This window comes from Poecilia reticulata, chromosome 21 (genome assembly GCF_904066995.2).
Source record: "Poecilia reticulata chromosome 21, P_reticulata-male-v2, whole genome shotgun sequence".
Classification (NCBI taxonomy): domain Eukaryota; kingdom Metazoa; phylum Chordata; class Actinopteri; order Cyprinodontiformes; family Poeciliidae; genus Poecilia; species Poecilia reticulata.
This window is the reverse complement of record NC_088850.1, coordinates 11649136-11674618: the sequence shown is the minus strand read 5'-3', so window position 1 is coordinate 11674618 and position 25483 is coordinate 11649136. Positions and strand designations below refer to the sequence as shown.

The 25483-nt window shown below is 37.4% G+C and overlaps 3 protein-coding genes across 3 annotated transcripts; all 3 read right to left on the bottom strand.

Moving 5' to 3' along the window:
- Positions 1 to 470: 470 nt before the first annotated feature.
- tmem18 (transmembrane protein 18) lies at positions 471 to 4214 on the bottom strand. Its single transcript, XM_008397770.3, has 5 exons — positions 4045 to 4214; positions 3808 to 3925; positions 2065 to 2119; positions 1853 to 1946; positions 471 to 1725 (listed from the first exon to the last, which is right to left on the bottom strand). The coding sequence occupies exons 1-5, from the start codon at positions 4135 to 4137 to the stop codon at positions 1627 to 1629; spliced, it is 459 nt and encodes a 152-aa protein (XP_008395992.1). The 5' UTR covers positions 4138 to 4214; the 3' UTR covers positions 471 to 1626.
- Positions 4215 to 4417: 203 nt separating this feature from the next.
- Positions 4418 to 7098, bottom strand: LOC103457546 (required for drug-induced death protein 1). The gene is made up of 2 exons (XM_008397771.3): positions 6737 to 7098; positions 4418 to 5758 (listed from the first exon to the last, which is right to left on the bottom strand). Exons 1-2 carry the CDS (start codon positions 7001 to 7003, stop codon positions 5621 to 5623), a joined length of 405 nt encoding a protein of 134 aa, XP_008395993.2. The 5' UTR covers positions 7004 to 7098; the 3' UTR covers positions 4418 to 5620.
- Positions 7099 to 8172: 1074 nt separating this feature from the next.
- si:dkey-119f1.1 (Structural maintenance of chromosomes protein 6-like) lies at positions 8173 to 24470 on the bottom strand. Its single transcript, XM_008397769.3, has 27 exons — positions 24339 to 24470; positions 23852 to 24007; positions 23041 to 23176; positions 22554 to 22659; positions 21148 to 21284; positions 20977 to 21038; positions 20775 to 20855; positions 20499 to 20600; positions 19995 to 20114; positions 19796 to 19894; positions 19436 to 19582; positions 18748 to 18836; positions 18492 to 18656; positions 18023 to 18201; positions 17717 to 17918; positions 16758 to 16872; positions 16357 to 16517; positions 15974 to 16109; positions 13400 to 13480; positions 13133 to 13303; positions 12528 to 12665; positions 11823 to 11968; positions 11554 to 11679; positions 11247 to 11352; positions 10143 to 10295; positions 9450 to 9547; positions 8173 to 9244 (listed from the first exon to the last, which is right to left on the bottom strand). Exons 2-27 carry the CDS (start codon positions 23987 to 23989, stop codon positions 9157 to 9159), a joined length of 3282 nt encoding a protein of 1093 aa, XP_008395991.2. The 5' UTR covers positions 23990 to 24007; positions 24339 to 24470; the 3' UTR covers positions 8173 to 9156.
- Positions 24471 to 25483: the final 1013 nt, after the last annotated feature.

The following is a 25483-nucleotide window of genomic DNA, read 5'->3' as shown; positions in this document are numbered from 1 at the left end:
ATTTAGAAAGGAGGGGGGAAAAAGAGCAGGGCAGTCCGGGTAAGACATCTTGTGGAATTCCGGGAGATAAGAGGTGAAAAATGGAGTGCGAGTGAGTGAAAAGTTTGCTGAAGTACGGACAGCTGAATCTCTCATGCGGTCGAGGTCATGCTGCCGTCTAGTGGCGCACTATTGTTCTCCCGCACGACTCCTTTCCAAAGCCACAGACACTGTGCATTGGATTTGCGTTGCAGCATAATGTGGATAACTCAGTTTGGGAAAATTGCAGGGAAGAGTGTTCCTACATTTACAGATCCAACTAAACGTGCCGGAAATCATTTCCAGCAGCAGTGAAAGAAATATTGTTAGAGTCCAGCTAAAAGGAAAACAAAGGAAAAGGAAACCGTTTATTAATTTGCTGCCCAAAGCACTAGTACAGCCTGCAAGGCAAGGATGATAAAACATCATCAAATAATTAACATGATTCGAAATAAGAAGGAAAATGGTTTATTTGATTATTAATTATAATAAAGTTATTAAAGCAGTCTAAATAAAACTCCAAATCAGTGAGGCTAAATGGAACATTAGGACTGCAAGTCTGGAAAAAGCAGGTTTAAGTCAGCGAAGTCCACATTTACCGTCAAATACACCCAGCACGCTGAATATGGAAGGAAACAAAACTTACTTCTCATAAATATCACTTTCTCACAAGTCTCAACTTGAACCTGTGGTGGGAGCTAAAGATTAGCGCCAAGGCAGGGAGGCCTTTCAGCCTCCAAAGCTTTGAATCTTATTGCATGGATGAACAGTTGGCAGTTAAAGTGGAAACATAAAAACACCATTTAATCATGCAACCATTTCAAGATGCATTTTTGTATACATGTAAAAACTAAGGTGATGTAAATTGTATATTGGGCTATTTTTTCCTTTTTTTTTGGAAGATGCCTGTGTCACTTTGACCAAACTTCCTAATTGGATAAAAAATGACCTTAGATCTTAATCAAATATTACCATTAAATGACAATATTTTTTGTACTACAAATAGTGATATAGAAAAGAAAATGAAATAAAGATAAAAGTCATTATATGGGTAAATAAATGAGTTGGTTAAACTGGAACCCTCGTTATTGAGTGACGGCTTCAGAGCGTGATCAAAGTCTATCCAGGGTTGATTTGTGGCTGGAAGATCTGCAAAGTCAGGAAAGGAATCTCTCTTTCTCTCTCTCTCATACACAGAGAAAGAGGACGTTAATTATGCACTCCATCTTAAGACGCAAGCTGCCTCAGCATCTATGTGGACTGGATAACTTTAAACATTCCCACATGACTCCTTTCTCACTCGCTTTGTTAAAGAATGAAAAGGAACAACATGATCTTTAGAAAAATGTTATTCATATTTCATGGTAGCACACTTGGAGACAATAGAAACAGAAAACAATAATATCCTTTGGTCTACATAAATCCCATTGAAAAACTTCCACTGCTAAAAAAAAAATAAATAAAAAAAATAAACTTCCACCCTGAAAGAAAGTAGTCCTTTTAAAGTCACAAGAGCAAATCTGTTTTCCTTTCCCAAAATTCAGGATTAGCAGGGGAGAGATTCTCAATTCTCCCGGTGAAGGCCATGTACGGACTTTGGGAAAGGGATCAGTCGTTTTTCTCCCTCTTCTCTCGACGGGCCCTTCTCTTCAGCTGAAGCGTCTTGAGTTCAGTCATGGTGGAAAAGGTCCTGTAAACCCACACCATCTGTCAGCGAGGAAGAAGAAGAAGAAGAAAAGACTTACACGTGATCTGAGGTTTAATCTTTTAGAGAGCATTTCTAACATATTTCTTTGATGTGACAAGTTGAAGGAGAACAAAGTTGAAAACTTGCCACGATGATGACTGCGTTGAGAAGGAGAGGAATTGAGTAAACCAGTGATATGAACATTCCCTTGGAATCAAAATACTGGAAATTAGAAAAAGACCTAAGAGAAGAGCAAAAGAAAAACTTTACATAAACAATTTTTTTGTAGACAAAGTTTAAAAAAAAATGTTTTTTTTCAATTAATAGATACTAAAATGCACAAAAATATTAGGTCTTACCTCCAGTTCATCGCTGCCAGTTCATTCAGATATTCAGCACTATAAACCAGGCCAACTGTGGAGAGATCTTACATTAACTAATTTATTAAAACTTAAACACGTGAGGGCACTTAATGATGTTATCACTAACACGACATCGTCACATGTCTGCACTTTCCTGTCCTCAAAGTTTGCTCTAGTTCGACGGCTCCAAATATCCCAGGTTACTTGACAATTAACTGTCACGATTTAAAGTCAGTAAACAAGACAGAGATACAAACAAGATATGGAAGGGTTAAAAAGGTTTATGATGAACACAACTGAAGTATTTTACAATGTGTGTGCTGTACTTTTATATTGACATTAACTAGTCTTCACCATTTTTCCCATCAAAACTTTCATAGCGATTGTAAACAAGTAAATACACTTAATAATAACATATCAGTAAATATGTAAATCAATACAGCAATATTATTTTTCGAATTTATTAACATGTTTTAAACATATACATTGCAATTTTTACTTATCATATATTTTAAAAAATTATGTATTTAATAGTTTCTGTGCCACAGTTCATAATTATGTTCGCCCCCTTTTTTTTTTCTTGTTTTTTTTTGTCTTCGTAGAATCTACACCTGGCCCAGTGAAGCTGCGACACATTCCTGCAAGAGGCCTTCAGCTCAGCGGTTGTAGCCAAACACTTCATGTTCACTTTCTAAATCTGACACATTTGGCCCTGCTTTCCTGTGTTTAACTCAGTCTCTCGCCTAGACACATGAACTAACCACATGTTATACGATCCTCATGCCATAAATTACCATGCTGGCTCACAGGGCATGCCAGGGGGATTCAACTCCATTCTTAAAATCACATTTCAGATGGTTTCCTGGACCTGAACCAAATGGCTGCGTTAACTCCTCAGTATGCAGTCAGGTTCTCCAGAGTGTTGCTGATTACATGATTATTTGACTCAGGTGTGTCTAAAAGTTGCAGAAAACCGGCCCTTGACAACCCCAAGCTCCTGCATATGTGCTTTTGCTGTGCAATTCCTGCAAAGTTAATGACTAAATGCAACTCAAGCTATCTGCACCTGCACGTTCAGGAGAAGGGATTCCTATGTAGGCAGTCGCTCCATTCGTTTTTTTTAGACGGAGAAGTTTTAAAATTTTCTAGTGTATGTGTTGCATTAAAATAAGCAATCTGTTTGAAAGGTCTTGATTTTACATCTGCTTGCTTAGCAGCAAAAGCACTTATTTTTTTTATCTCGCTATCCTAACTACTTAAATTGATGGGTAAAGCCTCTGAATAAAATAAATGCATGCTGTGGGTCAGCATCGGACCATGACATAATTAAATAGTCCGTTTATATCCAACATTTTCCTATTTTGACGTATTCACTTAATAAAATTAAGTTTTATTAAAACTGGCATTGTTCAGCTGCATTGCTCGTATAGAATCTTGTACAGTTAATGTTTTGTCTTCCAATTATCTAATCACATCCTATATTTCTAAGCTAAAACGATATGGATTCTTCAGAGTTGTAAATAATGTTCTTATGTGGAGTCAGTAAGAAATACACCGCTGCTATGGCGCCTCCTGTTCACTTTTCCTGAGTATTTTTCCAAGCCAATAACTTGCTCGTTTCCAGGATTTTGCTACTTTTGTACTAATCTATCAGCCATCACTCTATTAAGCACGTAGGCTTTATCGGTAGTTTTCCCAGAAACTGATCTAGATACTGATGGGACGTTGCAGAACACGTACCGATGACCAGGAAGTGGCAGATCTGAGCTCTGTAAAACCTGCAGGTTACTACAGTCAGGAACAAACACACAACATGAAATACTATGAGCCCGATTAGCCATGGTTCCGACCACTGCACCTGTAAAACACACAAAATGTTCATTGTAATAAATCATTGTTTTTAGTCAGGCAGAGATGGCTAACACCTCGATTAGCTAGTTAGTTAAGCCATTTTGGCAAAAGGAAATTAAAACGTACCGACATTAGAAACGTCCATATCGACGTTATTCTTAAATTACTGAATCCGTCGATGGGTATGGAGCTAATATTCTCTGGTTTTTGTTCTGTCATCTTCAAAAAACGACAAAGCTAACCGTATAGCTTAGCTAAAGGTAAAAGAAAACGGAAATGCGAATGAGGCGGATGAGGTCACAGCCAGACAGCCAATCAGCTTCCTTCAAAGTGTAAACATGAATACGTCTTCAAAAGTGTGTTTTTTTATTTGTCATAATTATGTTTTACAAAAGTTCTTTAAATGTTTAAACCGTGAAAATCTGAAAAAAATATTTTGCTACACAGCTGCAAAAATGATTAAATAGGTAAAATAATAAAAGACGAAAGTGAAGCAAAATATTTTAAAATCAGTTTTATTTACAATGTAGAGTGCAGTTAAGCACCACGTACGACCAAGAGACATTTTTGTCTTACTACACAAAATCTGACTTAGTCTTAAAATCTATATTAACAACAAAAGATAACACCTCTAACAAGTTTTCAACATGTAACATAAAAACACATTTAGTTTATAGTGCTGTATACAATAAATAAAAATATATATTTTTCTTCTATCAGCTGACAGTAATGCTCTTGAGGACTGGAGCTGGCCTCCCTTTCTCTAAAGCAAACCACAGTTGTCACTACAGAGCACAATACCAGTTTCTGACATCATTATTCATAGAACCTCATCCTTCAGACATGATCGCTGATATAATGCCTCTCCGACTTTGAATTTATAACTCCTACCACATATCCCGCCACTATTTCACTGTCCTTGTGCATGTTATCAAAGGTAGATATGCTTCTAATCACTTTCATGCATGTCCTGCTTCTCTTTGCCACAACTGAATCCAGAGCTCCTCCTAAGGTTTCTCCTGATCTATAAAAATACAGGACATCTTCTCTTCTTCTTCTTCAGTGTTTTCTCTGCACTTCTTCACCAACTTTGCCTAAACTTCACATCTTCTATGAGATTTCCCAACATGTAAACACATTGCATCCTCTAGCCTTACTACATAAAGCAATTGTGTATTAATGCAATTATAGGGCACAAATTGCATTAAAATAAAAATTGCTAAAATGTGCTGTTGCTCATTTCCATATATGTTATCTTTGGTCAGGTGAATGAAGTTATATAAGGCTGTTGGAAAGAAAATGTGTATTCTCACTTCCTACCTGTTCCAGTACAACATACTGTTAACTTTTTCTGTTTCTAAATATCTATATCCACAAAAATACATAAACACATAACCTGCTACTGCTATCCTGCAGCAGGAGACTTGATTAAACATATGGAAACAACAAAATTGTGTGTGGGGGGGTGGGGGGGGGATAATCTATGTATTCTATTCTTAAATATTATACTGTACAGAACATTGAAATTTAAGCATAACAAGTCTAAATAGGTGGAATTTATATAAAAAAGAATCAAAGACAAAAAAAAACAACAATTTTTTAAAAAAATACAAGAATAAAAAAAACACAGAGAGTTTGGTCAAGGTTCTAAGGTTACAACTATTTACAACAAACTCCAAAGGTGGCATCCTTGCAGCGTAGCTCATGTTCTGTCTCTGCTGGGGTGAAAATCCGGAACAAAAGTCGCTGCCGCTGCGATGGGAGTGGCGTAGGCCAGGGCAAAGTTGTACAGACCGAGCATCAGACACTTCCAGGTGGTGCGAAGTGCCTTCCCAACATTCTGGATATAGAAGAAAAATCGTCAAAAAGTTGTTTTTCGACACAAGGGTGTCACCATTACTTTAGCCCTGCCAGACAAATAGGTTAAAATAATAAAAGGACAGCACTTAGTTTTCAAGGATGTATATATATATATTCCTTTGTGGCACAATAACAGCGGCAGGAAGAGAAGCTCGTTTTCGTCCTGACTGCAACATCAAGACAAAACGTCCTGAGAACTCCATTGTCTCGCGCATCCTGGACAGGAAAGGGCTGACCGGCTGCAGCAGAAACAGGATGAACTGAGTATAACTCTATCTACTAGTGGAGCTGAACAAGGAACCATACATTTTAAGCAGACAATCTTCAGTTTGGATAAGTAGCTACCATATTTATGTAGATTTGATAGCTACATAAATACAGCGTAGCTATCAAATCTACATCAAAGAGGCCTGATCTGGATCTCACAATGAGAAGTATCTTTTTTGCCAAAGATTAAGTCAGTTTCTTAACAACTTTAATCGTGTATAGTACCTGTGCTTAGCAAGTACAGCTCCTATTTTTCAGAATGTTACTTTGGCAATTATAACTCATAACTCATGCTTCAAATATTTATTGGAGTATCTGATTGGTGTGGCCATATAGGAGTTTTTATTTATTTATTTTTATTTATTGCAATTGCTTGTTTTGTTTTTGTCCTTGGAGATTTAAAGATATACAAGGCATTATAAATAAAATATATTATATCAATATTTATATTTGACTTTCTGTCCACAGGGTTATGAGGGCAAAATTTGTAAATAGGTTTATTAATCTACAAAGACATCTGACCATTTTTAATATATCATGTGACGTGAAAGAATCATAATCAAAATACATCAGATGAAATTTAGCAGTTGTGTATGGAAATACTTAAAACTCAAAAGTGTGCTGCGCACTCCTTTTTGTCGCTATATCTAAACAGTAACCGCCAGCTTTAGTTTAAATACACAATACATACCTTTTTTACTTTCTTGTAGTTTTCCTTCTTCCTCTTTTTCTTCCCTTCTTTAGCCTCGTCATCTATCAGTGGTTCATACCTCTCTGGCAGAAAGGCAAAGTTTAGGTCTTTTTTGGCTTTCTCGTTTGGACTGCTGTCATCAGAGGGTGGTTGATCCACAGAGTCAACATGTCGTTGATACTTTGCTGCACAACTATTCCTCCTTTCACCTGACGCTCCTGCTGAATTCCTATCAAACAGTCGGGATGGAAAGGATTTGGGCTTCATGTTGTCTCCTGGTTGCAGATTTGGGAGATGTAAGGAGAAGCACCAGTTTCCTCTGAGAGGTCAGCTATGTTGTCAACTAGTGTTACGTGCATCAGGCTGAAATGCATTCCAGTGGTGTTGGTGTGTGGGGGGTTTGGCACACAGCCCTTAAAGGTGCAAGTCCATTCTCCTCACAAGGCTGACCTCGAAAGAGCGTCAAGTGCAGCGTTTTAATCAAAGTGACCATTATTCTGAAGCATACAGCATAGCAACCAGACTTAAGACCATGTGGAGTTAATATTGATATACGTGATTAAGCTAGTGCATTTTTCCTAAACCTGCCTAAAAATAAATTCAAAACCGATAAATTATTTTTTACAGCTTTCAATAAAACCATTAACAGTAGAAGAAAAATGTATGCAAATCCTTTTAAGTGTACCAATAAATGTTTATATTAATAATCCAAAAACAATATACAGGTTTGCATCCCCGCCCCCAACATCTCTGGTCTTGTGCACAAGAGGGTCTTGATTGCTCTATATGTGCATTCAGTGTCTTGCAAGAAAATTAATTTCTCTTAAACTTCAGGATCTGTGAAGACATTTCCCCCCCCCCAAGTCCTGCTACAGATTCACAATGAGATTTAGGTCTGGACTTTGCCTAGCCCATTTCTCAACATAATTTTTTGCTTTTATGCCAACTTTTACTCAAAATACAAATTGGGGATTTTGTGTAAAAGACAGCTAAGAAATAGAAAACAATTGACTTTAAACTATTCCATTATTGCTCTACCTGCAATATTGTCCTTCTTTAAGGTGAACTGCCTCAAGTCTAAAGTATTTTAAAATCTCTGGTTTTCTTCCATTATTGTTGTTTAGCTCTCTTCATTGTCCCACCTACGCTGACCAGTTTCCCCTTCATTCTGAAGAAATGGGCCTGCATGATGCGGTCATGACCACATTTCACCACAGGTGACAAGAAGTGTGTGTACAGACCAATGTGTCGTTTGTTTTTAAACACAGCATTTTTCGCTTGGGGCCAAAAAGTTAAGTTCTTGTCTCTGGCTTTTGACGAACAGCACAATAAAGTTATCCAGTAAAGAATTTTTCTACCTCAGTTTTGCATCTCTATTTCTTCCAGTCAGAAGTATCCCAAAGGGAGGGGGCAAAAACACCAATACACATTTGCAGAACAGTTTATAAACTTTATTGTTTTGTGGCTTCAAAAATATTTAACCCGAGATAAATTATGCATCCATTGAATAGAAATGAGAGCATAAAGAAAATGCTACAAATATGAGAGACTGTTTATGAATCTGAAATGTGACCAACCTTTGCAACAACTGATGGCAAAACGATACAAAACTAGCAGCAATTTTTATTTTATGCTATAACGTAAAAGTTTATCATTCCCTTTTAACAGCAGCCGTAAGAGAAGCGTACTTGAGAAAAAAGTACAAGGACCCGCTGAAAAACCTAAAACTACAAAACTTCTCTCTGCTGCAAAATCTGTACAATTTTTAAAGTGAAAAGGTGAAAAAATTCAATTAATTTAGACGTGTAGGCATTTGTAGGCTTTTAAAAGAATCCCACCAAAATCGTCTTTAAATAATTACAAGTAAAATACAAATTAGTAATTAACATTAAAAGCTTAAAAGTTAACTTTTCAAACAGTTTGCATTTCAGAAATATTTCTTATATAGCCAACACAAGGAAAATGTGCAACATTGTACATCTTAAATCAATTTTGCCATTTTTTTCATCAACCAATCCTTTACACAATAGCTTTTACATGAAACAAATTCGGTCTTAAGGGTTAAAACTGAAAAAAAAACTGTATACTCTTACAAAAAAAACAAACTTTACTTTAGAAATATAAACTGGCAATTGATATAGTTTTTTTTGTGGTATTCAGTCAGTATTTCACCACTAGATGCCACTGTGCTCCAGAAACTGAAGCTGTAACTTGTTTTGGCTCAAGTAGTTGCGTTGATCATAACCTCGACTTTAAAGCTGCAAGCAGCATTGTGTGGCCATATTTCTGAAAATAGACTCTTTAGTGGCTATGTTTTATTCATTATTAATGCAGCCATTTTTCTTTTTAGTTTATTTTTTAATTTTACGAATTGAACACGTTACATTACATTAACAAATTCAACATTGCAATGGAGAGTATTACTGGTCTTCACTGCGAAAGCTGTTCTGCCCTCGGTCAGGGTCCTTCAGGCGGAGGATACGGATGGTTTTGCTCACCGGAAGAGAACTGAGCAGGAAAGAAAGCAACACAAATATTGACAAGATTTTAAGTTGCTTAGTACTTTTAAAAGAATCAGAAAGTTCTTAAAGTAGTGTCATTTCAGTTAAGCGGTTCTGCCAAACACTATTTAAGACACGAGAAAGTAAGACAGTCGAAAGATGTGGGTGGAATTGATTTGTGTTGCACACACAGAAATGGTTCTGATGGTTACCTCATGTTCTGGGGTGTGAGGAAAATGAACTGTCTGTAGCGCTGACTGGCAGCTACTTTCAGCATCATGTCCATCGATATCCTCCTGTTCACCATGTCCTAAAAGAGCAAAAGAGGAACGGAGTCGAGTTCATTTTTTTCCCATCTTAAACCAAGTTATGCTGCAAATTCTAGTAAGTTAGAGATAAATTGGCTAATAATTTATTTTAATAATCATAATAATGATTTTTTTAAAATTATATTAAAAGAAAGTTTTTGCAATATGCACGGCCAATCATATCAACCCCCCCAAAAAAGGTCAGATTTGTGTCACTAAATCAAACACACTCAATAGTTTTCAAAGCGTCTGCAGACTGAGAAGTCACGTCGCAATTTATCCGACTTTAATGTCACCATCGTGAGACATGCACTATAATTCTGCACCAGAAAAAGCCAGACAGTAAATGGATGAAATGTAAGGAGGGATGAACCACACATGTGACGTCTGTTCAGTCAGATCTATAATTACTAAATGATACAAAGTAAACTTTGTTAGCCAGCTATGTTCTGAACTTGTAGACATATCAGGCGGCTTTAATGTTGGGCCTAACACATGAAAAAATAGATCTAGTTCATGTTACCCTCCCCTGGTCATCATGCCAAATAAATGGCATACAAACACGCAACAAATGTGAATAAAACTGTATGACATTACCATGTAAACATCAAACTCGTCAAGGCAGCGAAAAGGCGACTCTGTGATTGCCCAGAGAGAGAGGACGAAACAAACGGTGGAGAAGGAACGCTCGCCTCCAGACAGAGATCGCATGTCATTCAAATCCGCTTTGTTTCCTTGGCCTGGCTGCACCTAAGAAAAAAAAAAAAAAGAAAATCAACCATGTCAGGTTTATACAGAAAATTCCTTCTCTGAGGTCATTTTATTTATTGAATTTCCCTTTGGGATCAAGAAAGTGTTTTTGAATTAATGACTTAATTTGTAAAAAGCAGTGGAACCAATCTATAATAAACAAAACTGCCAAAAACTTTTTCTGTTAACTGTAGTTAGACTTTACAACTGAAACAAAAGAAAGTGCTAAAACATATATACTTATTATAGTTAAATGTAGGTGTATCAACCAGGATATTGGATTAGCACCTACAATTTTCTAGTCTTTCTGCTATGAAAGATCAAAGTACTTACAAGTAAAAAAAAAAACAAAACAAAAAAATGACTGCATTTGATCCTTTTGTCACTTATTTCAGAATCAGAATGCATTTATTGTCATTGTACAGAAGCAACAACATTTCCATTCAGTACAGCCTATCCAAAGAAAAGACAGAGCCTGTTTGTTTGCTTAGCAGCGCTTTGGGTCAGGTCCACAGATGTCATGGGAAGGGAATGGGACCAGGGCAACTTGTTCCGTTAATTTTCCATCTGCCTTAAGAGTCTTGCTGGTACATCGCAATGGCAACTCACACAGAGTCAAATTTGTGGTCGTTCCTGCTGAACCGAGCTTATATCTGAATCAGCATCTGAAACTCATCACTTCATTGAACGTAGAGTGAAATACATCAGGGCTTTATTCGTTGTGGATTATGCTAATGATCAGATAATAAAAACTAACTTTCACCGCTCCTCAGCACCAGTACCACAGGTTAATCACCTCAATGCAACATCAATGTACGTATAATTGATGCTGATCCTTGAAAAAACGGTGAAAAAGATTCATGAGCCTAACAAGTAGTGCCAATCGCCTGGTGGTACATTTCTGTCTGAATCCAAACTTAAGGCTGAAGCAAACAAACGAAAGCTGCTTACCGAGATGGTCAAGGTCTCATTCTTGTGGTCAAACGTCATGCTTCCACTATAGCCTCTCTGAGCCAGCATACTATTAAAGTAGTATTTACAACGGGCTGAGAGGAACCTAATGTGGAAAAATTAACAATCGTAAATAAAAAAAAGCTTCCAGAGGAAAAATAAGAGTATCTGAAACAAAATTAATATTTTTCTGTTGGAAATACAAAGAAAATGCTCTTAAGCAGTGATGCACTAAATGTAGTGCATCATTCATTAAGCAGTGATTAAGTATCACTGCTTAATGAACAAAGGCGTCGTCGTGACTTACTTTCTGAGATCAGCGTAAACTTGGAGTCTGTAGTTCATGACGGTATCCAGACTTCTGATGAAGCTGTTCAGGCTCCTCATTTGCTGAGACATATTCTTGTAGCTCTCTAAAGCCTCGTGATATTGCCTAGACAAAAGAGTGTAAAAACAAAATTAGGAGCACTAGTATTTTGGTGTGTTGTCAGAACTGCATTCTGTCAAGCAAAGAGGAAATTGTACATGGTAATGGCTCCCAAATACAATCCTTGTTGCAAAACATGAAGCTATTACCTCACAATCTCCTCGCGGTCCCCTTGCTGTTCCTGCTGAGTTGAGATCTTGACTTTGAGACGATTAATTTCACTGTCAATGCTTTTGGCAGTTCGACGGACTTCAAGGCGTTCTGGACAAATCTCAGAGGCCTTACTGACAGAAGTCTAAGTTCAAAAAAAGGCAGCCGTTACAAAAAAACAGAAAGAAAGCTGTGGCGTGTCGCCTAGACAACCAGTTTGCATGCACAAAAACAAACGAGAAATAAAAACAAGAGGTTAATATGGGCAACAAGAAATGCTCATCTGAGGAAAAAGACGCAAGCTGTAGCTAAGGGGTCAAATCATCAGACTAATCCTGCATTTAATTTGTCTTTATATGTGATCTAAAGAATGTGTACAGCATATAGTCTTTATGTGTGCAACTGGTTTACAATGATGGTAACAGAACGTTTCATACGTGCAGCAGCGTTATTGGATATCGGGCTTGGAGTAGTTCAGGGATGTCTGTGTTGTTTTGTTTTTTTTAAAACAATAATACTTAAGATTTTCCGTAAAAAAGAAAAAAGTAGTACAACATTTAAAACATTATTAGCTTTGATCCCTGTGTCTAAACTAACTGTAGTTGAAACCATTTAATTTTATTTTTCGCTTTAAACCATCGGGACACCCAGTTGTCTCGCAGCCACTTGTTAATCAATAACCATACACTGACAATCTCGCGTACCGCAAGGTTTTCCTCCTTGTTTTTAAGTTGAGCTTCAACAGTTTGAATGATGCGGAGGTGGGCACTGCGTTTGTCATCGTAGTGTTTCTTGTGATGTTTGCACTTCATCACCTCCTGGTCAGTTTTACTCAGCTCGTCCTGCAGTAAAACAAGAAGCAGCAAAAATAAAGTGAGACACAACATGAATGAATTGGCTGACTGCGCCAGCTCACAAAGTCACACAGTTGATATTTAAATGATGATGATATTTTCATATGCAAAACAATTGTTCAGAATATGCATTTACTGAGACAGCGCATGAACAACAGGATATCTGTTCCAACAGCTTACTTAGGCTGGTGGAGAGAGTAAAAGCAAACAAACAAAAAAACCTGTGGAGTAAATCTGAAAATAAAGTTTTCACACATGTTACTTTATCTTGACAGAAGCTCAAAGTTTACTGTTGTGAATAATAAAGATACATGTAGTAAAGATACATTACATATGTAAATTTAAAACTAAAATATTTGGAATTACCCACCGCAAAAACCACATTAAGAGGATATGCAGGTCATTTTTGAAGACCCCTTAAGTCATTTTTGTCTGCCTCCAACCAGAATAATTACCTTGACTGAATCAGCCTCCTCAGTGATGGTGCTTATGTTCTCTTTGTGCTGCTTGTATTCCTGGTCTGCCTTGTCATAATCTGCCTTCAGGTTGGCCATTTTGGTTTTAGCTTCCTCGTACTCGGCACGCTTGGATGAAATCTTTGCAACAATCTCCTGAAGCTCTTCCTCCTGAGACAGACAAAATATAACAGTTTAACACGATGAGCCTGCAACATCTAAAGGTTTTTACGTATGTGTGAAGGCAGGAACGTGATCTGTTCCTACCAGTGGCCTGAGGTCCTCTGACTGAGGCTCTTCCACGTTCTCTAGGTCTGTCAACTCAAGCTGGAGCTTTGTGGCCTTATCCTAAAATAAATAAGCAAAGTGAGGCATTAAATTAGATATAGCTTCAAGTAGAGATATATTTTAAAAATTTTATACCGGAATTTATTCGTAACAATTGTGGCTATTTTAATTACTCTATATTAAAAGCCGTTCATATTTTTTTGCAAATAATTAGAAGAACACAATAATGCAGAGGTTCCCAAACTGTGGGGCGCACCGCCTAGGGGGGGCGCCGTGCCATTGCATGGGGGGCGCGGGAAGCCGCCTGGATGAAAAAAAACAAAAAAACAAAACAAAACATGAACGCTGTATGCGCTTGGTTTTTACCTTAGAATGGCCAACTCTTTGTTATTCCTCTGTCAATTTGATACAGTAGGGGCTTCCACACTTCCCATATCTGTGTCCTGTCACTTTTATCAGCAGTTAAAACTGTTTCAGCCGTTGTTAACTTGTGGTAACCTGTTTTTCCGAGCCGCCTTTAAACGCAACATGAGCGCTACGACGCTCGTGCTGGGTTTACACCTGTGCGGCAGTGAAGGAGACCTGCTGCTGCTGTGCAGAGTTACGCAGGTGTGTTAGCATCATGGCAGCAAACCAGCAAAACGCAAAGAACATTTCAGTTTTCCCCCCAAACTAACGAGACTGTTGAGTGAAGCTGTTGGATGCAGGTAAAGTTAGCTAAAAGATGACTAACTAATATCAATACAGCACCTTAAGCTTAACAAGTAGCCTGTAGGCTACCGATGTCATTGTCTATGTTCAGCTACGTCACATGTGTCAAACTCAAGGCCCGTGGGCCACATGTGGCCCACCATGTCATTTTATGTGCCCCCCTAGCGTTTTATAGGCCCATGATTGACTTAAAATAGGTTTTGAGCATGAATTGACTACAAACTACATCTCCCATAATTCCGATTATTACCAGCCAACATTACGGCTTCTCGCCACTAGAGAGCAGCAGAGTCACCTCAAGCTGCTTATTGATTTTACCAGCGAATAAAACTGAGACATCGACAAGCTAACGTCAAAATGTCCAAGAAAAGAAACATCAATTTACAAGACTGTGAATGAAGATGTGTGTGAGTTGGTGTCAGGGTGGCAGGTCGCGCTAGACTTTTTTTGTTATCCGTCATCTTGACCGACAACATAAAAAATAAAAAAAAATCAGTCATACTATTTTTATCCGTGAAATTACAATCATATTAACATCGGCTATTTAGTCGTATTTTATGCGGTTTAGTTAATATTCACCGTGAATCCAGATCCCATCACAAATTAAGCAGATAAATGTATCTACATTTTTATCCGTAGTGACAAAAACCACTGACTGTGGCCCCAATAACTTTTAATAAATTAAATAAAGCGGCTTCACATAAATTACCAGCACTTCACCTGCTGTGGTCTGAACACACAGCTTCACAAATTCCTCCTGGTCCCCATCTGTCCCCAACTGACTGATGAATTAGTCAGTTGGATCTGTCTGATCCAAACAGATCAACTAAACTCTGAGTGTTTTATCCTGCGAAGTCCGGTGTGCGCTTTTACCAGAATTTTATTTTTTTTTGCGTGGTTTTGCTTCTCCGAAATGGACAGATGTTACGTCTGCAGCGCTCCTCCAGAACGCCGCTCTCCTGGGTAACGTGCACCAAGAAAGCTCCATTTGTTAAATCTTCTGGATGAGTTACTTCCAGTGGTTTTTAATTCTTCGCAGCGGTGTAGCGGCTTCCGCAGTGTTTGAGCAGCGGACTGCGCATGTTACAGTCTAATTAACTTCTGCGTCTTCATTTATTTCCTCAAGATAAACTGTCGAATCCTCAAATGGATTAATACAACGTTTTCTCTGGTCTGTAATGGAGACTTTTATTTAACGTGCCATTTCAACCAAAGGTTTTGAATGCGCTTCCTAACCAGATGCTCAAAAGCGTTATTTAACAATATGAGGTGTTTGATTTATTTTTAACATTGTATTTTCATACATTTATGCTAGGGCTGCCCAAGTCTAGTTTTCCAGAGCTACCATCTGCAACTTTAGATGCATTCCTTCTCTAACACACCTGGATCATTGACTCATTATAAGCCTCTACAGAACTGAGTTGCTGCTGATGAGGGAAGTCAACCTTTTGTCTGGGGTGTGTTTTAGCAGGGATGCATCTAAAAGTTGCAGTCTGAAGGACTGAACCTGGGAACTCCTGATTTGTACTGTCTATATGGCCCGTTGAGGGTGGCCAATGTGCTGAAGTGGCCCTCGGTGAAATTGAGTTTTACACCCCTGTACATACAAAATGAATGTACTTTCTGGTATATTCATTTTGCTCCCAACAAAGTCGATCCACCCCCCCTTCCTCCGTTCTTAGAGTCACCCCTCCCTTCGCTAACACACGTCGTTCAACCAGACAGCTATTTGTAATCCATAGGGGGGGCACAGAAAATGTTTGTACACCACTGGGGGGAGCACAGGAGAAAAAGTTTGGGAACCACTGCAATAATGAAAAAAATATTTGGAAAATTATTTACTTTGGTGGTTTTTTGCTCCATGAGCACTTTTCTTAGAAGTCCCTCATTGTGTTTGATGTCTTCATCCAACTTTCTCATTTGTTGCTGGAAACGAGCTTCCTGACCTGCCTGGTTTTCCAGTTCTCTCTGTAAATGCCTGATGGGAAAAACAGAAAACAGGAAAGGGAAAGAAAAAGAAAGAGGGTATAAAATGGTAAAGCACAGTTTTAAAGCACAGTCTTTCAGATAAAATAGATGTAGATAAAACTCTAAATACCTGGAGTCAATTTATTATTGCTTTGATTTTTTGATTTGAATTTTCACATTTATGTAAATATGTAGTGTTTATGTTCTTGTACAAAAAAAAAGCACGCTTAGAGAGCATATAAATCTAAGAAACTCACCTGATTTCTTCCTCAACATCCCCTGAGAGGTAGTTTGGTCTGGTTTGATCAGAAGAATAATTACGGTTAGTGAAGATCTGGTCACCATCTTTAGAGAAGGCTTGGATGCAGTTAGCTGGAGGATTCTTGCCCTGCATTATTCTTCGAGCCTCTGTGCGATTCTGAAAACACACACATAACGAATGCAAATAATAAAAAAACCACCACTTACTCACATTTTATTGACACATTTCAGTTTTAAGGAAAAAATACCAAAACCTTCTTACAGATAATCCTTTATATAAAAGGATACACAGCTGATGTTTGGTTCAGTTGGACTTATCCAAGTCTAATAAAGTTGTCTGAACATTTGCACGCAGTGAAGACAGTAGGACATTCACTCTGGACAAAAGACTTCTCACCTTAATAAGAAGAATGCTCTCAATGTTTTTTTGATCAATGAGGCAGTTGGCCACAATGGGATCTTCAATGTCCAGAGCTTGGAGCACAGAGGGATATTGGGGATGATTCACAGCCCTAAACAAAATAAACCGATGTTAGGTCAATAAAATGGTCAGCTTTTTTTTTTTTTTTTTAACAAGTTCTGTCTGGAATTGTGGCAGAATTATGCCAGTGTGAAGTCCAACAGATTCACTTTCACAAGTGGAGGATTACAGTTTTTTGCTATAATGCTCCACTTTATAGTATATATATATATATATATATATATATAATGCTAAAAAAATATATTATATATTCCTTTGGGTTTATTTCAAATGTACTGGACATGGAGATGGAACAAAGAAAGGGAAAAATAGATAGAGAGAAAGGTGGAGGAAAAGTTTAAACGGGATCACAGATAAGAGTAGAGGAGCGAAAGAAGAGTCCAGGTTACACAAGATAACAGAAGTCTGCTTCTATACCTGCAGGAAAAGACAAAACCAAGAACCAAGACACTAACGCAACAAACCACGTGTATAACAATAACTACATCACTGAAGAGTACACGTCAATAATTAATACGAGACATATCTTGTTTTAATTACAAGACATCTTTTTTTATAAGATCAGTTATAAGCCTTAATCATTAACCGAAACAAAGAAAAGTGTTTGTAAAGAATTTATGCAATAAAGAGTTTCACTTTTTGATTTGAATTAAAATAAAAACCTTTTCATTATACTGCAATTTATTTGGCTGGACCTGTACGTTTGGCTATATCACAGTTAATAGACAAGCACCCTTATCTTCCCAAACAGTTAAAATACATCTAAACAATAAATAGCTTTTTTGCCACAGTGCTCTGCAATTAATGTGGCTTGAAAGCACCATAATTATAAAGAGGAAGAATAAACTAATGAGTCTGGAATGAAATGTATTCACCTTCTTCTTGTATCATGGACATGGTGGAGAAATTGGCTGGTGATGATGGTTGGCCTTTGACCAGATTTGTACACTTTGGCCATGAGGCTCTTTAGAATTTTTTCATCCTCATAGTTGTCACATGTGAAAGCCACAAGCAGGTATTTAAGACATACTTCCACAGCCAATGCCAGCTCTGGATCCTTCAGACCTATAAGGTAACCTGCAGAGCGGAATAAATACGTAAGGGTAAAGCAGGCTTTCTCTAGTCATTATGCTTGTTTTCTGACTTTAACAAGCCACTCAAAACGAGAAACCAAATTCTACCCAGAGGTCCTCGAGGTTTGTGTCTGAAGTGGCCTTTGCTGTTAGCTTCCTCAATAGCACTAAGCAATGCAGGCATATATTCTCCAAAACGCCGAAGTCGATTTGAGCGACTGCTCTTCATGGTCTGTAGTTTCCTTTTGTTTGCTTCGATGGATTTCTTGAGCCCATTATACTCCATTCTGGAAAGGTAAAGAACAATTGATTTGAGATGATTAAGTTTTAGACTGTGAAACAAACATATCCAGCAGAATTGATTTCACTCCAAAAGAAATAAATGTGTCGTAAAACTCCGTTGGAGTTCATTTAACTATTAGCAGGCAGATGGGGGAATCTTGTTGATTGTATTTACATATGTCAGCCTGACCTGAAACATCTACATGGAAATGTCCATTTTTAGTTCTACTAAAACCTTTACTATATAATAACCAGAAAGAATAGCATAAATAATGTATTTTTTCTGTTTACATACTTCATCTTTCCTTGCTCTTCTTTGGCACGGTTGCTGGCGTGTTGAAACAAGTCAATCTGTTGACCTAGAGTGGAAATGTGAAGACGGAGGTTTTCCTGCTCGGCTTGAATCTGCGCCATGCGTTCTGCCCTCGCCTGGCTCTCTGCTCCAGTTGTTTGGTTGATGCTACAGAAATTAAAAGGTGATCAAAAAGGAGAACAAAAATAAACCCACCAGTCATATGGTTTATAAAGAAGACTGTAAGCAAAGCTCACACCTCAGAGTCAGATCCTTTATACGTGAAGTCAGCTGGGCTTTGTCTTTTTCCAGGTCCCTGAGGTTAGTTCTACACCTATGGACAGTGAGCTGAAGAGAGGAAAAAAAACAAGATTAATTTCCTGCATCAAAATTACAGCAATATAAGAAAGTATTGCATTTTTAAGTAAAACAAGACTGTAAGATTAAAGGACTGCTGTAATTGAGTAACATAAATAATAGCATTACATTTGGCACTGGTACTTTGTTGGCTCCATCTGTGCTTCTAATTAAATAAACATGTAATTCCTAATTACTTCCTAATGAGCTGGATTGGCCAAATAAACAGTGGTTTGTAAAAATGCTGTAACAGCTCTTTCTTCTGAGCCGCTGTAACACTAACAGCTACAGGAGATCCTTCCTGCCCACACAATCAGAATCTACAACAAATCTTTGAAGAAACTTGGGTAATAAGAGTCAGCCTTGAATTTTGTTTTGTAGCAAAAGGCAACTGTAGGAAGAAAATGCACAAACATACAGTAGAGAAATAGTTTATCATGAGTTGCTGCTGATATCTACTTTCTTTGCTTTTGTAACAGATTTGTACCATCTGGAAGTTGTTTTCAGGTTGTTTTTGTACCATCTGGAGCTGAGCACAAGTGGAAACAGAAAACACAAAAGTGTGTGTAAAACAATGCTCAGACTCTGACCTCACAGGACTTGAGAAGGCTGTTGCGTTTCTGGGCTTCAGCCTTAAGCTCAGCACATTTAGGCTGCAGCTCCTGGACTTGCTGAGTGATTCCCTCCAGCTGTTCCTGAATCTGCTTGTACTTTTTCTCAGACTGCTCAACCTTATTCTGTAAAAACATTCACGTTACAAAAGACAACAAGGTTGGAGTCAATAACTATTACATTTAAAGACTAAATTATTGATTTAAGTAAAATGAGCAAATGGTGCAACAGGTCATCATTAAAAATAAAGGAGAAAAAAAGGTTCAGGAGATTTTTTTTCCCTTTAACTGACATTTAAATACTGTTTTAAAAAACAAAAAACAGCAGACATATCCTACCTTCCATTCATCAACCTTTTCATCATATTTCTCTGTGGAACGTTTGTCTGCCTGTAACTTCTCCTTTACTGGTTCCAGCTCTCTTTCCATTTCAGTCACCTGAAAGAGTCAAGTCACTGGTTTTACTCAATACAAATCCTACATACAGTGGGATTCATGCTACTTGCACAAAAAATTATATATATATATACACACTTACCAAGGACCAAGCCATTTGTTTCTGCAATTCTTCCAGTTTGGTGTGCATTTCCCCAAGTGAAGCTAAGCTCTTGTACCGGTCCTCTTTTTCAAGGTATTTACGCTTCAAGTCTTTCAAACACTGAAAACAAAACAAATGATAACAGTAATAATAATAATTCTAATAACAATACTGTTATGAGACTGTACAAAGTGTTAAATGTTTTGTTACACTTTAATTTAAAGAGGTTATATTAATTTTTTTTCATGAATTTCTGAAGATCCTTGACAATGAAATGAATTAGCTCATGGCCCAGTAAATCCATTAATATGACTTAAGATCATAATAAATAACTATGGACAATATTTATCTCACTTAGTCAAAATAATTTAAGTTAAAACTAAACTTTAGCTACAAAAAAAAACAAAAACTAAAAAAAAACTAAAAAATACAGTAAAAAGATTTGACACATTACTAATAAAAGGTTCTAATAAACAAAAACTTGTAGGTGAAACCGAGCCATACTTCTCCATGCTGCTCAACTTTCTCCTCTGTGACTTGCTTGGTGGCTTTGATATAAATAAAGTCCTCCCTCATCTGCTCTAGTTGCGTAGCCTTCATGAAAAACTGTAAGAAAAAAACAAAACAAAAAAAAAACACATGTACATTTGTTTTTACTTGCAGAAAAAGAAAACAGCTAGATCCAAATGACAACAAAATTGAGGTCAAGGTTTGCAACTAACGCTGTGTCAAGACAGGCTACTAACTACTAAGATAGAATATTAACTACTCTAAACAGACCTTATACTTGTCTCCTTCTCCTTTAGAGTGCAGGAAGTATTTGCTCATTTCCTGTGTGAGAACTGACACAGGATTGTTAACCTAGAAAAGAAAAGCAAAAAATAACAATCACAGATTTTGCTGTAACACAGGACCATCAGTTACACAACCTCACCTGGGTGGAAAAATACAACTTTCTGATGTATTTAGATGTCCAACTTACTTGAATGTTGAAATTGTCCAAGATGGAAATGAGCTCTTCTTTTTTGGTAGAGATGACCTGACCTATCAGAGGATAAAAAGAATGACTTTCAATGATGAGGTTTTCCTTGCAAATCCAAAAACAGAGGAATCTAAAACACCCCCCCCCCCCACCCCCCCCCCAAGTGTTTACCTCCGTTACTCTTCAGTTTATAGGTTCTCAGCCCTTCCCGTGTTATTCGCAGGTCTATGGTGATGGCCGGGCCGTACACGTCAAGCTTGTAAGCATCTCTCCCTTTGTTACGCAGGGTGATTGACACATCAGCAGAACTGAACAAAAAAAAGAAAAAGCATTTGAAAATTTTTTGAGTAACTTTTTAATTCAAAATTGCTTATAAGTTTAATATTTCATACTGGCTTACATGGTTTGTAAAAGCAAGTAAACAAAAATCTGACTTTGAAAACCCGATCAAAGATAAAGAACCTCTAATTAGACAGGACTTTAGAAAAGATAATAAAATTCCAACTTAGAATAATAGCAAAAATATTATTAAATTACATTTTTTTAGGTAATAAATACTTGAGTTTTTATAACAATTCAATCTTTAATTTAAAACAGGCAGAAACAATTTATGCAATTGTTTTTAAACAAGATCAGTTATAGCAGTCATTAGAATCTCTAACAAGCAAACGAATAAAAAAAAAAGGCATATTTTTAATTATTTTAACACTTCTAGTGGATTTGGTATGAAACCCATCCATCCATCCATTTTCTTTACACCCTTGTCCCTTAGCGGGGTCGGGAGGGGTGCTGGTGCCTATCTCCAGCTAATGTTCCGGGCGAGAGGTGGGGTACACCCTGGACAGGTCGCCAGTCTGTCGCAGGATGAAACAAAGTGGAATAATATGTGGTTACAAAGGCCCTGGTAACCTGCTGGAGTGCATGGCATCATTGACTCTAAATTATCAGAGTCCATTAGCATTTGGTGGCTTCAGGAGGCTGTCTGAAGTCACCAGCAGTCTGAGTGTTCGCTAGTTCAGCCAAGTCCGGCACAAATTTGTAGATAAGCCAGGTATCTACAAATTGTAACAGGCTCCAAACAGCAGAAATCCTGTTATGAATAAATCCAGGGTGAATCCCGCCGGGTATGTCCCCTTCAGGACAAGAGGCCACTCTTGTGCCCAAATTTTCTCGTCGAGAAAATTTGATGAATTGCATTGAGAAACCGGTTGAGCAGATCCATAATTTGTAGATTCGGAGGATGTGCAAAAAAAGGCTCCAAAAATATAGAAAAAGACAGGACAAAAACAGAGCAAGCAGGGCAGGCAATGGCAGGGAGGGAGCAGAGGTCTATATGCTCCTATTTGGAAATGTCATAGGTGAAGAGTAAGAGCTGGCGCTTTGGCAAAAGTGGATGGTACAAAGTATTAACAGCAGTGGTACCAGTATTTAATTTGCTGAAAGTGACATTTTCTTTCCCCACTGAGGAATGGTATTGAAAAATAAAAGAATAGACAATTTTGTAGATCAAAGAGCATGCTAGGCTTTTACACGGTGTCATCAAATGCATAAAAACTATACATTTGGTAAACCTTTACCTTTCTCCTTCTTTCACAAAACCCTTCAAAGAGGATCCTCTATTTGTAGCCTGTGCATTCCCTCCTAAGGCAACTATGAGAGCTGTCAGAATGGCACTTTTCCCACCTGTTACAAGCAGTTTGCATACAGATCAGAGGTTATAGAAAATTAAAGACAAACAACGGGTATTGTAAAAAGATAGCTGATCTACATTGTCAAGTTTAAACCACTACAGGAACCCAATAAGGCTTAGAGGCTGTTATCAAGTGTCATGTGTGATCGACTCACGCAGAAACATCTACTTGTACTCTTAGTAATGAAATGCTTACAAGCAAATGCCCCTTTTTTTAAGTAACAACAAACTACACATTAAGATAATCTGTAAACCTGAAGTTATATTGTGTAAAAAATACTGTTTGAAATATTAATTGCAATTTATCTAAAAAATTATCTCCAAAAGATTATTTCAATTAAAGACATTTCAAACATTTATAGATGTCGACTTACTTCCATTATTACCAACAACAAAGTTGACATTGGAACCAAATGCAAATGGTCCAAGAAGTGAGTGACACATGAAGTTCTTCAGAGTGATGCTCTCAACTATCCCTGCATCACTCACCACATCACCAGAACACTGAAACTATACACAAAAAGTTAATGAGAGGGCTTTTTGAGAAGTATTTTGAGAAATACTTCTTGAACTTTTCCACATGCCCACTTGCCCCCAAGCTCCAATGAATTTTAGTAGCATTTTATATGATAGACCAACATAGAAATAAAATGGAAGTAAAGGAAAATGAGTAATTGTTTTCAAAATGTTGGTATGATCAACAGTCACTTTTAATCTCATAACATAAAATCTAATGCAATCAAATTTCATAAGAAGATTTTGGCATAAAGTAAATGGTATGCCAGTTTTCATACTCATGTGTCAGAATAACCCAGTCAAAACCCGGGGATACATTTAAATCAAAATCTGCAGCAAAATTAATGTAAACTAAATGTTAACAGAAGCTCTCCGTGCAATTTATCCGAGTTTAAGAGAATACGCTCAGAATAATGAGCAAAAACTGGAAGTGTAAAGCTGCTAGAAACATAGACCAAAAGATAGATTAGCAGCTATAATTTATGCTATGATGTATTCATTCTGGAGCCCTTTTATAGAAATGCATTCCGCACTTTTAAGATAATCCACTTCGACACACACACATCATTTTTCCTCAACTTCTTTGTTAATGAGCTACTTCATGTTAGTCTAGTACATAACATTCCCCCAAAATACACTGCAGAAAAACATAGAAGTAACATTACCTACCCGTTTACTCAGAGCGGAGTCTCCCTGCTCACTTTCAGCAATATCCTGATCCTCATCGTCCTCATTTTCACCATTCTCGGCAGGTCGGAGACGTTTGTTTGGGGTTTCACTAACAGCTGTGTTTCTTCGCTTCGACATGTTGGACACCCGACCTCACTTTTAAGGACAAAACGAAACCGAAAGAAAAAATGACTAGTATCAAGTAAGACTGAGCTTTTTTAAGCGTGTTTCATCCCGCCACTGTACTCCCATTTAGTGAGACTCGTTCCGGCGGTTATTAGGAGTGAAGTGTTTTTTCTTTTGCCACAGGTATACTTTATATATTATTGCAGCCAGTTAGCTTGTGTGGCTAACCAACCTTGCCCGCTAAACAAAAATAGACGAGGGTTATCTATTAAAGAAGCAGCTAGGAGCATTGTTATTGACTTTATGCTATTAAGAGTAACAAAGGAAAGACGTTAATTAACGTAACGGGCTGACCTCTTACCTAGTTTGTGTGGCTCAGCAACTAAACACCAAACCGGCGTCCATCGAATTCGCGCTATTTCCAACAAAACATCGCGAGAACAGATGAGATCAAACAGTGCAAAAAATGCCTCTTTCTACCTGCCAGATGAATTTGAAGGGTATGGTTACATCTTTTGGCTTTAAATGGCATTTCTAAATGAAAGTATATGGAAGTAGTTAGCTGTGAAATACCGCAAGGTTTTTAGCAAAATTTCTCAGAAAAAGGGTTTTATGCCATAAACACTGCAGTGCAAATAACCTTTGTTATGACCCTTCAGAGAAGGCATGAAGGACCTGGTTATGAATTTTTTTTAGTTCAACTTCCTGTTTCTGTCTAATTTGTGAGTACAATAGGGTACACAATATTTTTATTTGCTCAATTTACAGTGTGACAAAATATTTTAAAATGAAAATTAGATTTTTTTTTTTTTTACAAACTTTACTACTTTAGTGTTCTCAAATGTTTTATTAACCTCCTGAACTACCCTATGACTTTTGGGTCATATTTCACACAGCCTTTTGTTAATAAATAAATCAAGTTTATCAAAGTTATTAACAGATTTTAAAATAGATTAATTAAGATCTTGAGAATTTCCTGTCTGACCCCGAGTTGCAATATTTTCATATCTTTCTTGCCATTTTTGCATTGTGGCACAGTGTTAGGAAAAAGCATTGTCCTCCTGAATCGTCAATCCAAGTCTTTTCCTGAAGGCAGGGTTTTTATAGGCAAAATTGTAAGTAATCAAAATTGTAAGTAATCAAAATTGTAAGTAATGGCAGTGGTCATTGTAAGTAAATGACCACTCCCAATGGATAATGGAGACTCAGGCAATGAGCCTCCGTTATCTAACTCAGACTCATTTCTGTCAACATGATTAACATTCATAGTCATGGTTGTGTTCACCTTTTTCCTTCAAAACATCTTAGATAGCATGAAGGGGTCTTCGTCAAAGAGGATAACTTTATCCAATTTTTTTGAAATGGCTAATTTTGTGCACATCTTCACAGATATCCAAAACATCCTCCTTCTTCATGCGTTCTTTCTTCGCAGCAATTAAACCTCTCTACTGAATTTCTGCACAAATCGATGAGTTGTTTAGTGAGATGCAATCTTATGAACAGCAA